This window comes from Zingiber officinale, chromosome 8A, assembly GCF_018446385.1.
Source record: "Zingiber officinale cultivar Zhangliang chromosome 8A, Zo_v1.1, whole genome shotgun sequence".
Classification (NCBI taxonomy): domain Eukaryota; kingdom Viridiplantae; phylum Streptophyta; class Magnoliopsida; order Zingiberales; family Zingiberaceae; genus Zingiber; species Zingiber officinale.
Window position 1 is genome coordinate 77,640,780 of NC_056000.1, and position 15,407 is coordinate 77,656,186.

The window sequence follows — 15,407 nt, forward strand, 5'->3', positions numbered from 1 at the left end:
CATTGCAGTGCCTGCGTGGCACTCGGGTGACGTGTCAGGCTCTTACCTGACGTGGCAGCGCCTATGCGGCATCCTCGTGGGCAAAGGGAGATGACTGGACAGTTGACTTAGGGAATGGATGACTTACGCATCGTCGCGAGGAGCATTGAGGAGCTTAAATTTATGCTCCAGGTGACATTGCAGTGCCTGCGTGGCACTCGGGTGACGTGTCAGGCTCTTACCTGACGTGGCAGCGCCTATGCGGCATCCTCGTGGGCAAAGGGAGATGACTGGACAGTTGACTTAGGGAATGGATGGCTACCGTTGATCAACGTTGATCAACGTTGATCAAATAGATATGATGGATCGCTTGTGATGCGATCTAGAGCGTTGGATCGCAAAGAGTAACGATCTGACGGCCTGGGATGAGGCTTGATCTGAAGCATCGAATCAATGGATCCAGATCCGATGGTTGATGACAATAGGCGGGATCTGAGGGTCACAACTCCTTAGATCTGATGGATGAGATTGAAGTGGGCTTGGTGAAGGGTTACAACCCTTCAGAATAGATGATCTAGATCGATCCAGCCCAAGGAACACATCCACTCACCCAAAGGACACTCAACCTCTTCGTTCAGTATAAATAGAACCCTCCAGATGATGGAATACTCACTCAATCTTCTCTTCTCTTCCTCAAGCATTCATCACATCTTGTGCATTCAAGAGTCCAAGAAGTCTACTAAAGGTTCGCTGGTCTCGGAAGTCGGAGTGCTACGATTCCGAGACGTTCGTCGTCGTTGTATCTTGGGAACGAATTGCAACAATCCGTTAAGCACCGTAGCGGAGCAATATCGTTTACGGAGATAGTGTCGAACACTAGCCTCGACGATCAGTTTGCATACTCCAGAAGCTACCCGGAGACAACAGGATCTATCTGACTATGTAATAGCAATTATTGTGTTCATTAATGCCAATAATTTGACAAAGCTAGTAGTCTTTCTCTCCAGCTGAACAGAGAATCATGATGACCAAGAATATTTGACTAACTAATATTCTTAATGCTGAAAACTGGTTCATACACGGCCAACAACTCATTTTACAACTTGGTTTGGTTATGAGAAGGTAGCTCAAGTACACTAATTGGGGAAGTTAATGAGATTATTTTCATGAAAATTACTTAATTATTTATGAATCCTTATGAATGGGCTCAAGAACAATGAAGTTCCTTGCTAGTTGCTAGTCATGCATATGGAACATGATACATCAAAGCTAAGGACAAAATTAGGGGCAAAGTGTTATTAAAGAACTTTTCCTTGTATAAGAAGCATGTCTCAAATGGCAGAAACAATATATTAAAACAAGAATCCTTAGGCAAAAGTTAGAATTGAGCAATCTTATTAGTTGGAGTTCATTTGACATTCAAAATGATCAGGAATATTTGGTCATCTGTGTTTAAAGCTAAAAAGGGAGCACTGAAAAGTAGAAAAAGCAACAAGTTGCTACCTTTTAATGATAGCTAATGTTAGGCTTCACTGCTCAATGTTTAAGTGTTTTTAAGATGATGGAAAGAACTAACAAGCTGTATATTCTATATACCAACTCCTTTTAAAACTAAACCATGATTTGAGAGTTGGTGATGAATCTAATAAACAAGGCATGAAAAAGAACCCTTCTCTGTTTCTTCCCCTTTTCTTTATAATAGCAGCCAAAGCAATCCAAGCTGTGCCTCAGCGAAAAGAGTTAAATCTTATCGTTACAGGTAGTTTTTCCAATTCCATGCTCCTATAGTCCTATACTCCTATTCTCACTTCTCTGATTCAGTGGTAGTATGGAGATATAGTCTTTCATATCTTTTCATTCTTTCCCTTGATTTGCAGACGAAGGAAGAAGACACTTCAAGATTTTCTACCTTCTAAGTTGGCCTTCATACTATGATAACATCTCCATCTGCTTCCTCTATGTCTGCAAACCTGCAGGAGGAGTCAAGCTTGGATGTCTCCATTCCACAGAACCAGCTGTTGTCAGAAAGTCTCAAGGTTTTTTACTTGAAATTTTTGCTTAGTCTGAATTCTGAAGGAAAATCATGGATCATTCTTGCTATGATGTTTCATATGTTAACTCAGTAAGCTTTCATTGCAAAAATGGAGGTTTTATCATTTTAATCATGCAGTTAGGATTAACATCCAGAAGACACACCTTTGTTGGATGTTCATATTTGATAGTCATGAAGTATGACAGGACTGTTTTTATAGATTAAATCATTTCCACCCCAGTTAAAAAAATATATAGTGGAGTTTGATAACCGAAACTAGGAACTCGATCTTGGTTATCTCAAATAAGACCCTACTCTCAACAAGTCTTGAAGAACTTAATAGGTTGAAAACCACAGATTCTTCATTGCGATCTTTTCACCTTGCTTGTTGGTTTCAGGGTCTGAGGAACATGCGATCGCAGTTATACTCGGCAGCAGAATATTTTGAACTATCTTACAAGAACGACGACAAGAAAGAACTGTGTGTTTGTTTGCATGTACACTATCCTTGTATTCTCTAGATTTCAGATGGTTGAGTTTTGCCTAATTTGAGATCACTTGATCCATTTCATCAGAATCTCAAAGACTTTGAAAAGTTATACTCTTGAGACTCTTGCTGATGCTGTGAATCGATTAGGCTTGGTATCGAATAATGTAAACAACCTTCTCCATCAAGAAGTTAATGAGATCTCTGCTGCAGAGTTTCAAGTATCATGCATTGAGCAGGTATCATCAACTCAATCCTTCCCTTCACCCCCAAATGCAGTCGTTTGTGTTCTGATACAAGTGTTCTATCTTTCCAACACTAGAGATTTAATACATTTCAAGCATGTCTAGACAAGGAAGGCCTTCATGAACAATCCCATTTGATCAAATCGCCAAAGCATCACAAGCACTACATTCTACAAGGCAGAATGATACTATCTTTGATAATTATTTACCACATCAAATATCAATGCATCTATCGTTACATTTTTCTTAAGTTTGTGTTGGTTGGTTATCAATATAGGTGATGAACCTATGCAAACGTATGAAGGCATACATCCACCTCAAGAGGCCAGCAAACTAAGAAAGCATAAAACTGGTAATGCTATTATTTTGTCATGAGATATCACACTTTGTATCATTATATCACCTGGATTAAATCATCTGAAAAGTGCTAGATTCATCAGTCAACACTAACATGTACATGTTTTTGCAATCTTTTCAGCAGCTCGACGCAGGTTGCCTCCTCCTCCTCCTGTCCTTAGTTCATACACTCTGACTTGGCCCTTGCCGCGACTTGGGAAGACATTTTTAGACAAAAGTAAGCTGATTGCACAGCTTCAGGAAGATCCTAATTGTGCTCTTTACGACATGGAAAGAAGAGAAAATTCACAACTTCAAGCAAATCGACCATTTATATCTGACTCATGGCCGAAGGTACGATGATTAGAATCTAGTTTGCCACTCATTATGCTTTCTAGTGAGAAAGCAGTCGAGCAATTAGTGAAAAAAATGAAGAACAATGTAGCAATAATCCTTATTGTTTTAACTTGCAGTATAATTTGGAGCCGCAACATTCACTTCCAGTATACTTGCATGATGGTGAGAGGATCAGACGCAGAGAGACAGAGGAGGGAAATAGGAGAAAAAAGAGGGGATTTTTCAAGGGCTTGTTCTCAAGGAAGAGTTCATGGACTGACGAGCCTATGTATAATTATTTAGATGAATATTGAGCAAGCTAAGGAAGAAGAAAGACAAAAGAAAAAATGAAGATTATTTTCTTTGTTTTCATGATGTAGATTATTTATAAAACTAATTGATTCAGACATTCAATCAGTGGAATGATAATAGTAATGAAAGAAAATATAATAATCAGTGAAAATGATACTAATGTATGTTTGTCATACCAGCCGATAAAGTCAATTAATTTAATAATACTAATAATGAGGGGCAAAATGCGAAGAGCTCCTTACTCAAGGAAACTTTGACCGGGAGTGTTTTCGTAAATGGTAGACTTACAGGGGTAAAATAAAATTTCTTCAATGTGTATTTCTGTGTTTTCTTGGCGGCCAAGTCGTCACCGCAAAGAGAAGCGGCGAGTCCGGCGCTCGCCATACGAGGTCCTTCCGGGCTGTCCCCGCTGCTCTACAGATCGGAGTTTCTCGATTGGTATCTAGGAATTGCCTCTGATGGTAAGGACAAATCCAGATCCACTTTCTGATTCGTTCATCGGCTCGTGCCTTATTTCTTGCTGATCGATTTGGGGAAATCCTGATGCTGATACTTGGCTGCTCCCAAAGTCGGCTCTGTTCAATTTCCACTCTTTCCTGACGGTGGTGCTGTTGGTGATCTGCACCTGCACCTACATCAAGATACAGTTTCCCGCCATTCTCGAGCAAAGAACCGGGTAATTACTCCCAGGCTTCCTCTTGTTTATCGTTGATAATATTATACGATTCTATTGTATGCTAGTTTTCTAGGCTTGTTCTTTGAGAGGCAGTATCAGTTTAGGTGACTCGTGAGTTGCAGAAGGAATGCAAAACATGAAAGTTCTTTATTTTTTGAGACACCATTGAAAGGTACTGTTTGCGGAGGTATTAAATATAATCAAGTTGGATCTTGTGGCTGAAACGGTTGGACAAGCAATGGGATTTACTAAGAGTTAACTTCAACTGACATATTGACACTGTGATCATTATGATGGCTTGGAACACTATTTTAGAACAGAAGTCTGAAAACTCATATTCAAGATGTCTCCTGTTACTTGAATAAAAGGTTCAACCAGCTCTTTTTTATTTTGCAGAAGATTGTAAAGCATTTTCAATCTTGGAAATTCTGAAAGTTAACTAGCAGACACTGTGAGGCTTGTTGTAATTTTTTCAAATATTATCACGATTCTAGCTAATTCTCAGTTGGAAAGCATTTTCAAACTTCCATATTAGGTGCTTGTCAGGATTGTTAGTCATCCCATTTAATGTTTTCTTCTATACTATGTGCCCTCGAAATTATTGTTCATATGTTATCAGAGTTGTGCAGCAGAAGTCATTACACTTGTTTAGCATTGTCTTATTCTAAATGTACATGCGTTTCTCATGGGTGAAGGGTTGAAGCGCATCACGATGTGTTCTAGAATCTAGATGTCGACTTTTTAATCTTAGCTTAACTAGTAAGTTTCAGTATTTGATTCTGTAGCTTTTTCTGTCAGGTTTCGTGGTTTCTTCTGGAAGGCTGCTAGAATAGGTATGTTATTTAAATAAACAATTGTTTGGAATGAATCATGATTGTTCTCTATCTTATGTAAAGCTGGTAGTGCATTAAATATAAGTATTATATAGGAATTTATTAGCATATGTATATCGGCCTCCACTGCACACTTGTTGACATTAAGCTACGTCGGTCGCTAGCTAGGCAAGCTCTGCTCTACACGTGCCTTTTCCTTTAGCTAACTAACGCTATGTGCTACATATAGCTGAGTAAACTCCTGATTTGATAGTCGAGCGTGTAAACATCAACCTACAAATTACGCAGTAGTGCGAGCCCCTCCTTTGGTGGCAATGAGTTGAGGCAAATATGGTTGATGATGATGTATTTCGCGTCATAATGACATGAAAACAATCTTAAACCTAATTGATTAAAATATCTGTGTCTTATATTTTTTGGGTCGATGTTTGCAATTTTGATTATTTCTTTTGCAATTTTCATGCAAATGCACTTTAATGTCTGATGATTGTGGTTAAATTTTTTTCTTGAAATGAGCTCCTTTTCCTTATTCATGGTTCTAGCCTCTTTATAGCGTGTGTGCATTGACTAATCACATTTTCTTCCTAAAACTTAAGTTTATTGTTACTTGATTATGGGAACTAATGTTAAATTAGTATGGAATAGATTCCAAATAGATAGGACAGGATTATCATTTTTGAGAAGGTAGCATACAATGTTAGTCTATTGCTTTTGCAATTCTTTTCATCTGTATGCAATTTCAGGCTTCGCTAAGTGTATAAGTACTCAGAAACACTTAGTTCAATATGTATATTAGTACAAGATGCACGCATCCACATGCCCTACATATGACGTAAACAGATTCTCATTCCTTTCTTTATGAATCTGGCAATCTTAGAGAATGTATTAACCAATCACATTTTATACTTGCATTCTAGCTTTCCACTATTTATGTGGAGAGTACAAAATGCTAAGTTATTATATCCTTCTTGATAATGATTGTTGACAACATCAGAATAATAGGATATAGTGTGCAAAATATTGCAAAAGGATAACTGGTTTAAATCATACATGAACTCTAGGGCATGTTGCATTTGCATGCATAAATTTTGATACGTGATCATATTCATAAACTTTTCCATCCTTCAGTATCTTTCCTGCTCTTTTTCAAGCCATTGTGTTGAAACTAGCTAGGAGAGTCCACAAGTCCCACATTGGCAAATGTAGTGCTGTCTATATATTGAAGCGTGTCCTAACCAAGAGATTAGTCATTGGAGTATATGCTTGAGCTACGAGGAAGCATGTCAATGTTAGGATTCTCCTTACCTGTTTTTGGACAAATGAATTGTGCTGGAGTGGGGTTCATCACTTTACACAGATATTCTTGAAAACATTCTCTTTCTTTAGCTCAATTACTTCATCACTTAGCACTTGGCCTTTATTTACCTTAGTTCACTTTGTTACTTTTCGTCAGATAGATTGTTGGTGTATCTAACTTTATTTCCCTATTTATACTTTTAAGAAGTTCAAAGCCTCAATTCGAAAGATAACCCGTGCAATGAACAAATTGCATCAAATACCAATGTGTCACCACACAACCTTTCCAATGGCGTCTACTAGTTTTGTTTGTGATGGCTCAGCAGTTAGATTTCACTTTGGACTTTACAAACTGAAACATTTCAAACTAGATTTGATTTTCCTTACCCAATTAACAAATCCAACTGTGTCCACTCTACACCTCTTCAATTTGCCATTATATTCCTTTTTTGTGGTTGATAAATATAAGATATTGCTGTGAATTTTCTGATGCACATCCATCTTTATTTTGCTTCAGGTGAGCGCCTAAGCCCATGGGTAGCCTTGGGTTGCTTTGCGATGGGTATCTCCATCATTATTTTCTGACGGATGTAAGTTATTTTGGTAAAATCAAGCAATTTTTACATCCTGGAGGAAATCTCTCTTGTTTGTACCGAGACAATTGAATTTTTTATTAGCAAGTTTGAAGACAGTTGTAACTAGTAACATGAAACCAAAACTTTTGGTCGTTGTCTCCCAGCATATTTTTGTTTTGCTTTTGCAATATCATCCTTGCTTTCTTGCACTCAATTTTGATTTAACTGAGTGATAACTGTCCCTACATTAGCAGCCCCCTCTTGTGGACTCTCAAGCTCTGTTTGATAGTTATTGAAGTACAAAATACTTAGTGCTGTTCATATGATGACATTAGTTAGCAAAGTAGTTCTTTAACTCTATCGACCAAATAGTTTGCTAATTGATCTTTTCCAGCTCTTATTTTGGTTCTCATGGAGCCTCTTTACTTTCGTTGATAAAACTTGTTGCTTTAGATAACACAAATTTAGGCAGCCTATTTTCTTCTATTTACTAGTTAGTTAGATCTCTTTTTCTTCTTTCTAAAGTGGAGATAGTTGCAAAAACTGTTGCTTTCGATAACCTAAATTTAGGCCGCCTATTTTCTTCTATTTACTAGTTAGTTAGATCTCTTTTCCTACTTTCTAAAGTGGAGATAGTTGCAAATCATGGCGGCCGTATTACTAAAAACTTATGGCAAGGATGCGTTTCGCTCCGTGCTTGAAAATAATCTTCCAAGCCTTTGTATGCTCTCTAAATCCTATGTTACACAATTTATAATTTGGAGCATAGAGTTTAATTTCTTTGATGAATGCATCAAAGACATGAGAGTTTAATCAGTCAGGAAAAGTAACAAAAGACTTCGATTCATTTCTGTCTGTTCAAATTAGATGAACTGAAAAAGGAAGGGTGGTGGATAAGACATTATTCTCTCTTATATTTTAGGAGTACGTTCAATAAGATACAAGATGGAGCCGAGAAGGTTTAGTTTAAAAATTTTAAAAGCAGAGCAAAAAGTCGAACAATTATTCTGATAAAAATTCAAGCACCAAGCAAATTTAAAATTTGCCTTTTAGGTTAATTTTACACCATGAAAATTAATTTCTATATTATTCGAATTCTTCCGGCCTCCTCATTGGGCGCCGCTGCCTCCGGCCTTATCATCATTAGCATCAACAGCCACGGTGGGCGCCGCCGCCTTGACGACCACCACCTCTGCCATCTCCGCCGTCTTACGCTTCCGGTCGGCGATCTGCCGCTGAGTTGATTTGTAGTAGACGGCGTAGAGCACCAGCTGCGCCACGGCGAACATCACCCCCAGCGCGTTGGGAATCTGCATGCAAATTGCAACAAAAGAAGCCAAATAAAGGTGATGCGTCGGGGTCATTCAATGTCTGGTGGCAGGAAATCATTCACGAGAGTTTATTTTGTATCACGAGGGAATAGCAATTTTGAGTCTGCAAATGTTTTTGTTTCTTTCGAAGTCTGAAAAAGAGAGAGAGAGAGACACAGAACGTCTAATTCCAGTGATTGCTTGCTGCATGATTGGTAGTGCAGTCAGCAGTGCCAATGTTCTCTCTCTCACCCCATCCAACATTGCATGTGATCTGTAAAATTATTAGAACCTGCGTACACTTATTTATATCGATTTAGATATATAAATGGTTTATCTAGCTAAGATAATAGTAAAATTGAATTTGAATATTAATAATAATAAAAAAATATTTATAGAAGAAAAAAAAAAAGCTCCTTTCCAAATTTAATCATCAGAGGATGGAATGCTCACAGTGATGTAAAGGTCAAAGCGGATGAGAGCGTAAGCCGTCCAACAAAGTCCATTGAAGAAAGACGCAAGCGACAGACTTAAAGGCATGTACTCAACACTCTTTGTCTGTATCACCAATTTCTGGCACAGTGTAAAAAAGAAATAATTAGTTCATTGATTGAACTCACCGAACCCCCAATTAGCTGATCAATTAACATCCATGTCGACACATGTTCCATGTCGATCGGAAAACGACTTCCTTAAAATTTTTCCGAAGCGAATACCAATAATATTTTGATCGATATATGTGGAATTAATTTTACTCACTTACCATGACAGATAAGGGCGCGGCGTACATCATGGTGCCGAAGACGACGCAGAGGACGCCGACGACCATCGAGCGGCGCTCGTGGGTGCGCAGCGTGGTGAGCACCATCAGCGCGACGGCGACGACGAAGGCGGCCTCGGCGGCCAGCATGGCGGCCACCCTCGCCCGCTGCCTTCCGCCCCGGGCGTAGACGAGGAAGAGGAGGACGTAGGCGAGCTCGATGGCCGTGCCGGCGCCGTTGATGGTCAGCACCAGGGTGCTGTGGGGGTGCACTGCCGGAAGGCCGTACACCAACCACATCGTGCAGTTCAGCAGCGTCGCCACGTACGGCACCGCCGAGAACTCCTCCACCGACCTCTTCTTGCATATCCTCACAAACGTCGGCCTGTGTTTATCAAACTCCATCAACCATTACAATCTATATATTTCCACAAATTAATTAAGCACAAGCTAAGTAAATATGCTAGCGTACGTACAGTGGAGACAAGAAGAGAGCCAGTGCAATCCCATTCCCTGTAACATCGAATTTGTTAATTAAATCAAATTAAAGATATCGCAGTAAACAGATTCCGAAAGCGAGATCACATACCAAGAATTCCAACTGCTGTGCGAATGGCGTCGGCAGAAACCATGATTCGTACTGTAAACAGAGAGCTAAACTTGCAAGAGGGAGGAAGAGAAGCGGTGAGATATATAAGCTAGGACGGCGTCGGAGGAGATCGAGTAGAACTCGAGGGAATGGAAGGGAGAGGAGGATAGGGATGAAATAAATAGGGTGGCACTTTGTTCGAGGGTTTGGAGTTGAGACTCGGCTATCGTGGCGACTCGGCACGGTGGGGGCGAGTCGACCAAGTCTCGCTATCAAAATTCAGATGATTCCAGTGGCCTTTGACAGTTCGTCCTGCAATTTAGTTGATATTCAATTGTCAAGTGATGGATGATGGGAAGAGTTTTTTTTCTCTAACAATTATGTTTCCGTCAATCGATTCGATTGGGCATACCAGGACAGTCACGCTATCTCCTATGTTTGTGCATGGTTCCCGTGATACTTTCAAATCTGTTTGAATCAGTTTGGCACCGACATAAAAATTCTCTTGTATCCTATAAACAGAGAAAAAGCCATAAGCAATATTTTGTCAGTAAAAGAAAAAATCTTATATGGCATTTTTAACATCGATAAAATATTAGAGGGGCATTTTTTAAATAAATAAACATTAAATATTAAATATTAGAAGACATTTTAATTTTGTAGAGTTTTTTTAGTTGGCACAGCTTACCCACTATTTTACCGAAGTTTTCTATTATAGATAAATCAAAAAACACTTATAGTAGGTTCTTATTGGGCGTCTCTATGTTTATTTTTAAAATTTATTTAGTAAATAAGTAGTAAAAATATAATAATTTCCTAAATTATTAGGACATGCGCATTACACACATATACACATATGCGCAAACATAGCCATAGAATGAAATTTTAAAACGAAATTATACATGTTGGATGACATTAAGCAGGAACAACATTAACTAGTAAATTTGATGAAGTTTGCCTCTATCCATATCCACGTCAAGATATATTCGAGACGGTTTCACTAAGTCACAAGTTTCATCTCTGATTCGGCACGAGCTGAAGGAAAAGACGATGTGATTCGAGAGAGCATACTTGACTCGCCTTTGTGTTTGACAATGAGGACAGCCCGATAGCACAAAGAGAGAGAGGGAGCAACCAAAGGGGTTGTTGTCCGACGCTGTAGAAGTTGCTACCCATAACTTTTGGTCGCTTTTCAGTGGCTTGATAACTGACTGTAGGAAGCAGACAGCTGAGCCTTGAGGCCCAACAACAAGGGCAGGTGGCCAGAGGCTTGCTGGCGGCACCGTCGATGAGTTGGAAGAGGCGACGGTGGCTAGCGACAGCAATCAAGGAGGACTTTCCTCCTTGCTGTCTGGCGCCCTTTGTGGCTGCTGGATGGCCGACGATCGGGAGGAAGATCAACAGTAGGTGGACGGACTCCGGTGACTACAAACAACACTGGCCTAAGGCGAGAGCACAAAGAGGGGCTACCTCCTTTGGGCGGTGGCGGCAAAAAGTGGGAGAGGAAGAAAAAGCAACAACCTAATTCACAATTAGATTTTTCTTCATCTTCAAACCCAAAACCTAATACTAACTAGATCTATTAGCATTAATCTTAGTTTAAAACCAAACCAATTTTGAATCATAACTAAACCAAACCAATTAGGTTTATTACTAAATCATAATGAATCTAACCTTACCTACAATGAGCATGACCCACCATCACTTTTATTCCAATAAATATTTTTCATATTTGCGTCTCATTTGGTCATACTAGACTTAGTCTCTCTCAATCAAAGAATCTAATTATCAAACTTATTTAGTCTTTCTGATATATTCGTAGTATGCGTGATCCAATAAATTTTAGTTTATGTTGGTCTTTCATAATTAACCATTAATTATGGATCAATCATAAGTGGCGCCTAGTAGTAAATAATGATCTACAATTATTAGTGTGTCTATTCCTTTCACTCATCTTATATCAATTTGGCTCATGATATAATCTATATGTCAGTCTCCAATAGGCTAACTATGTTATACCTAGCCCAAGTAATAGTTCCTTATCTTGCATATTCAAATTACTTAAATACATGTCCAAGAAGACCATCCTCTTGGCGTGTAATGCTTTGATTAAAGACTTACGAGTAATAATCTTGACAAGAGACCATATAGTATACGCCTCCTTATAAAGGAGCGGTGAATACTCTGTATGCTACTCAAACACTTTTGGGTATATTGACTTATACCCAATCATCCTAAACTTACACCTCCTAGGATATGTTTGCTAAAATGTCAAAGTATAAGTCTCAATTACCAAGATGATTTGAATATCTTAAATCTAAAGAAATTTGCACTCAAGTTGCAATGAGATTTTCATGGACATATATAGAATCATATAAAGTCTTATAGTATGTCACATTGAATGAACTAGTTACCTTTAACCAATATTCATATGTTAACTCTCAACATCCCAATGTTTCTAGCCAGTGAAAACTGATTGCTTGGATAAACCAAGGAACATAACATATGCTAGTCTTATAAATTTGATGCTATCTAATCTCATCAATTCATCGACTATGAAATATTTTAATACATATAAAATTACACATGGAGAGATTCTCATTAATTGTGATTCAATTACAATTTCTCTCATGTTATGCATTGTATTGTGGACTTTATTAATTGAGTTCAAAATCAATATCATATACATATAAAATGCATACTTAAATATGGAATTATATTTATCCAATAAAAAATATAATATCTAAGGTGATTGTCTTAGGACACCTCTCAAATATAATATACTCCTACTTGGCTTAATGTCAGTCGCCTTGGTATATAATTCCAGAGGACTCAACATGACTCTCAAACTTACTTTATAGTAGAGTCTTTATTAAAGGATTTGCTAGGTTCCTTTAGGTGAGATTTTTTTTTCAATTTGTATTTGTTTCCTACTTATGATCTCCTTGATCAAATGATAGCGGCAAAGTATATGTTTAGATCATTGATGAAATCTTGGTTCCTTAACCTATATAATGGACTCAATGTTATCCTAGTAAACTTGTAATACTTGAACAATGCTCGGAACTACACTAAGTTTAGTGACAAACTTCTTGATCAAAATCGCTTCATTTGTTGCTTCAAAAGCTGCAGTGTATTTCGCCTCAGTGATAGAATTAGTAACGATTTCTTGCTTGAAACTTTTTCAACTAATTGTACTTCCATTGAAGGTGATTATTTATCTAGACTGAAACTTAAAGTCATCATTGTCCATCTAGAAGCTGACAGCAGTATACCTGCATATCATCATTTCTATATACCAAGAACACATCCTTAGTACTTCTCAAGTACTTAAGGATGGTCTTGACAACCACTCAGTGATCCATTCTTGGATTCAACTAATATTTGTTGGTGACACTCAGAGCGATAGTACATAGCATAACATATATAATCTGTAACGATCCCACCTTCTACACTACTACTACTACTCTAAAGGTGGACGTTATCTAACTACTAACTCTACTTAACCGGTACGTTACTTGACTACGAGGAATCCCTACCGAAAAATTTCGACAGAATCTCACCTGTACCGGTGACCAAATCAACAATACAAATGATATATACTCAGCCACAGGCGGCTGGAACACATTTTTTTTTCACAACCACGCAGTAATAATAACACAATAACTCAAAAGAAACTATTCTAACAATGGTAAACAAGTATATAACTCCAACAATAGGACATATCAGCCCACAAGTACAGAATAAACCCAATTACAGTCCCAACCTCATAATAGCGTTTAAGGAAAACCAAAAAGAACTCTAAACAGAAAGGTCTTGACAATTCCTTAGCAAACTCTTGATCTCCCCATAGTCCAGCCATCACACACCTTCATTACCACCACCTTGTCGCCTTCCTTTCATACTTTAGCTTTTCCTTTATCTGCAGTAGGAGGAAATGCAAACTATAAGCATAAAGCTTAGTGAGCGCTATCTAACTCACAAAAACTCGATATGCATGTATATAATTAAAAACATGCTAAAACTGAATGCTAACATGTAAAGCTACTCATGCTCATACATAGCAAAAGAATCATACTAACTGAAATACTAAACATGTATGGCTAATCATGCTCATAAACCAATAAAGGAATCATACTAACTGAAATACTAAACATGTATAGCTAATCATGCTCATAAATAGCAAATAACAGTAAGCTAACTCATGCTCTTCTATTAGTAAAGAAACATACTGAAAGGCTAAACATGTAAGGCAAGTCTATACTATCATGCTTGCATAAAGAACTTAACTTACTGAATTCTAAACACCTTCTGTATCTTATTTCACTTGCTTAAAAACTTATTCTTTAATACTTATGTGAAACTTATTTTTTAATACTTTTGTACTGATGTGAAACTTATTTTACTTGTTCAAAAGCTTATACTTTTAATACTTCAAAATAATAATCAACTTCTCTTGGGCCCAGGCATAGTACCATTTTATGCGCGTTCCCTAATAGGTTGGGGTAGCGAGCCACCAATCCTAAAAGATCAGACCTTGGTCTACCAGGGCCAAGACCTTGGAATTGGACACCTGGATTTGTTTAAGGACAACCTTGTGAAGTCGGGTACTAGCCTCTTCTTAAAAGTAAAATACTTATAGTCTTAATTACTTCTTTTTTAAATGCCTTGGCATTTTAATAGACACCTTGTGTGTCAAAATTCCTAAAGTCTTGACTTTGGAATTTACTTAAGGCCTTGGCCTTCTTCTTTCTTTTCCTTTTCTTTCTTTTTACTTATTAATACTTCTAAAAGAATTTAATAGAACTCTTATTTTTCCACTAGAATACATGGTTGTTCATGCTTGTTAAAATAGCAAATGAAAACTAAAGAAAACTGCTCATATGTATCTAGTAGTAAAGGACTAAAAATAGGAATCAATACTGCTCATGTTAAACTGATAGCAAAGAAAAACTGTACGTCTAATAGCAATAGAAAAGAAGTCTGCTCATGCTTACAAATAGCTAAGGAAAAAAAAACTAGAAAAGGCAAACTGCACTTCTATTACTTAATAAAATCTGCACTACTCTTCTTAATAAAAGTCTGCACTGATCTACTAAATAAAAATCTGCACTGTAAGGACTTAACCAAACTTCACTATAATCTTTTAAAATCTGCATTATGAACTTACCCAAGAATCTTCACTATTCTTTTAAAACTACACTATGTTAAATTACATGCTTTAAGAACTAAAGCTAAAACTATTTGTTCATATCCAAATTTAACAAGTTCTGAAATAGATTTCATGGCAGCACACTTCAACCAAACCGAAACCATAATACTTTCCCCTTGATTAGATATTAACTCCTCTTCACTGATACATAAGAGTGCCAAATGGTTTAGCACTTGTCATATCAACACCTTCAAGTATATAAACTACATGTACACCTATAACCAAACAACCTCAATGCCTAGAAAATATTTTAGGCTAGCTAAACCTTTAGTTAGGAAGTGTTGGTGGAGATAGAATTTAAACCTCGTGATTTCTGTATTATGTTGTGGTAATACCAACCATATAAATAAGGAGAATAACTTAGATTAAGAGGCGATGCCAAACCCTAAATGTATATGAAGTATGTGATCATGTCAAATTGAATAAATG

The 15,407-nt window shown here is 37.6% G+C and overlaps 3 protein-coding genes across 5 annotated transcripts; 2 read left to right on the top strand and 1 right to left on the bottom strand.

Annotated features, from left to right (window-relative positions):
• Positions 1-1,598: 1,598 nt before the first annotated feature.
• LOC122011735 (protein ABIL2-like) lies at positions 1,599-3,828 on the top strand. 2 transcript variants are annotated; one of them, XM_042568113.1, is made up of 8 exons: positions 1,599-1,738; positions 1,857-2,015; positions 2,410-2,492; positions 2,587-2,737; positions 2,821-2,920; positions 3,021-3,095; positions 3,225-3,433; positions 3,553-3,828. In XM_042568113.1, the coding sequence occupies exons 2-8, from the start codon at positions 1,911-1,913 to the stop codon at positions 3,727-3,729; spliced, it is 900 nt and encodes a 299-aa protein (XP_042424047.1). In that variant the 5' UTR covers positions 1,599-1,738; positions 1,857-1,910; the 3' UTR covers positions 3,730-3,828. The 2 variants fall into 2 exon arrangements, with proteins under 2 accessions (XP_042424047.1, XP_042424046.1); XM_042568112.1 differs by having other exon boundaries at positions 1,600-1,738; positions 3,222-3,433; positions 3,553-3,825.
• A 215-nt stretch (positions 3,829-4,043) lies between these two features.
• On the top strand, positions 4,044-7,321 carry LOC122009634 (protein kish-like). The gene is made up of 4 exons (XM_042565873.1): positions 4,044-4,188; positions 4,297-4,403; positions 5,202-5,236; positions 7,050-7,321. Exons 1-4 carry the CDS (start codon positions 4,186-4,188, stop codon positions 7,115-7,117), a joined length of 213 nt encoding a protein of 70 aa, XP_042421807.1. The 5' UTR covers positions 4,044-4,185; the 3' UTR covers positions 7,118-7,321.
• A 759-nt stretch (positions 7,322-8,080) lies between these two features.
• LOC122009633 (bidirectional sugar transporter SWEET4-like) lies at positions 8,081-10,083 on the bottom strand. 2 transcript variants are annotated; one of them, XM_042565870.1, is made up of 5 exons: positions 9,767-10,076; positions 9,654-9,690; positions 9,181-9,562; positions 8,871-8,990; positions 8,081-8,417 (listed from the first exon to the last, which is right to left on the bottom strand). In XM_042565870.1, exons 1-5 carry the CDS (start codon positions 9,807-9,809, stop codon positions 8,217-8,219), a joined length of 783 nt encoding a protein of 260 aa, XP_042421804.1. In that variant the 5' UTR covers positions 9,810-10,076; the 3' UTR covers positions 8,081-8,216. The 2 variants fall into 2 exon arrangements, with proteins under 2 accessions (XP_042421804.1, XP_042421805.1); XM_042565871.1 differs by lacking the exon at positions 8,081-8,417 and adding an exon at positions 8,428-8,691 and having other exon boundaries at positions 9,767-10,083.
• Between the last annotated feature and the right edge of the window lie 5,324 nt (positions 10,084-15,407).

What these genes read in the sequence shown, in the direction of transcription:
- LOC122011735 (XM_042568112.1), top strand. Translation starts at nt 1,911, where the DNA reads ATGATAACATCTCCATCTGCTTCCTCTATGTCTGCAAACCTGCAGGAG. An exon ending in TGTTGTCAGAAAGTCTCAAG is followed by an intron (nt 2,016 to 2,409) that starts GTTTTTTACTTG and finishes TGTTGGTTTCAG; the next exon opens with GGTCTGAGGAACATGCGATC. An exon ending in AAGTATCATGCATTGAGCAG is followed by an intron (nt 2,738 to 2,820) that starts GTATCATCAACT and finishes TTCCAACACTAG; the next exon opens with AGATTTAATACATTTCAAGC.
- LOC122009634 (XM_042565873.1), top strand. An exon ending in ATTCTCGAGCAAAGAACCGG is followed by an intron (nt 4,404 to 5,201) that starts GTAATTACTCCC and finishes TTTTTCTGTCAG; the next exon opens with GTTTCGTGGTTTCTTCTGGA. An exon ending in CTGGAAGGCTGCTAGAATAG is followed by an intron (nt 5,237 to 7,049) that starts GTATGTTATTTA and finishes ATTTTGCTTCAG; the next exon opens with GTGAGCGCCTAAGCCCATGG.
- LOC122009633 (XM_042565870.1), bottom strand. Translation starts at nt 9,809, where the DNA reads ATGGTTTCTGCCGACGCCATTCGCACAGCAGTTGGAATTCTTG. An exon ending in CCGCGCCCTTATCTGTCATG is followed by an intron (nt 8,991 to 9,180) that starts GTAAGTGAGTAA and finishes ACACTGTGCCAG; the next exon opens with AAATTGGTGATACAGACAAA. An exon ending in GCTTTGACCTTTACATCACT is followed by an intron (nt 8,418 to 8,870) that starts GTGAGCATTCCA and finishes ATTTGCATGCAG; the next exon opens with ATTCCCAACGCGCTGGGGGT.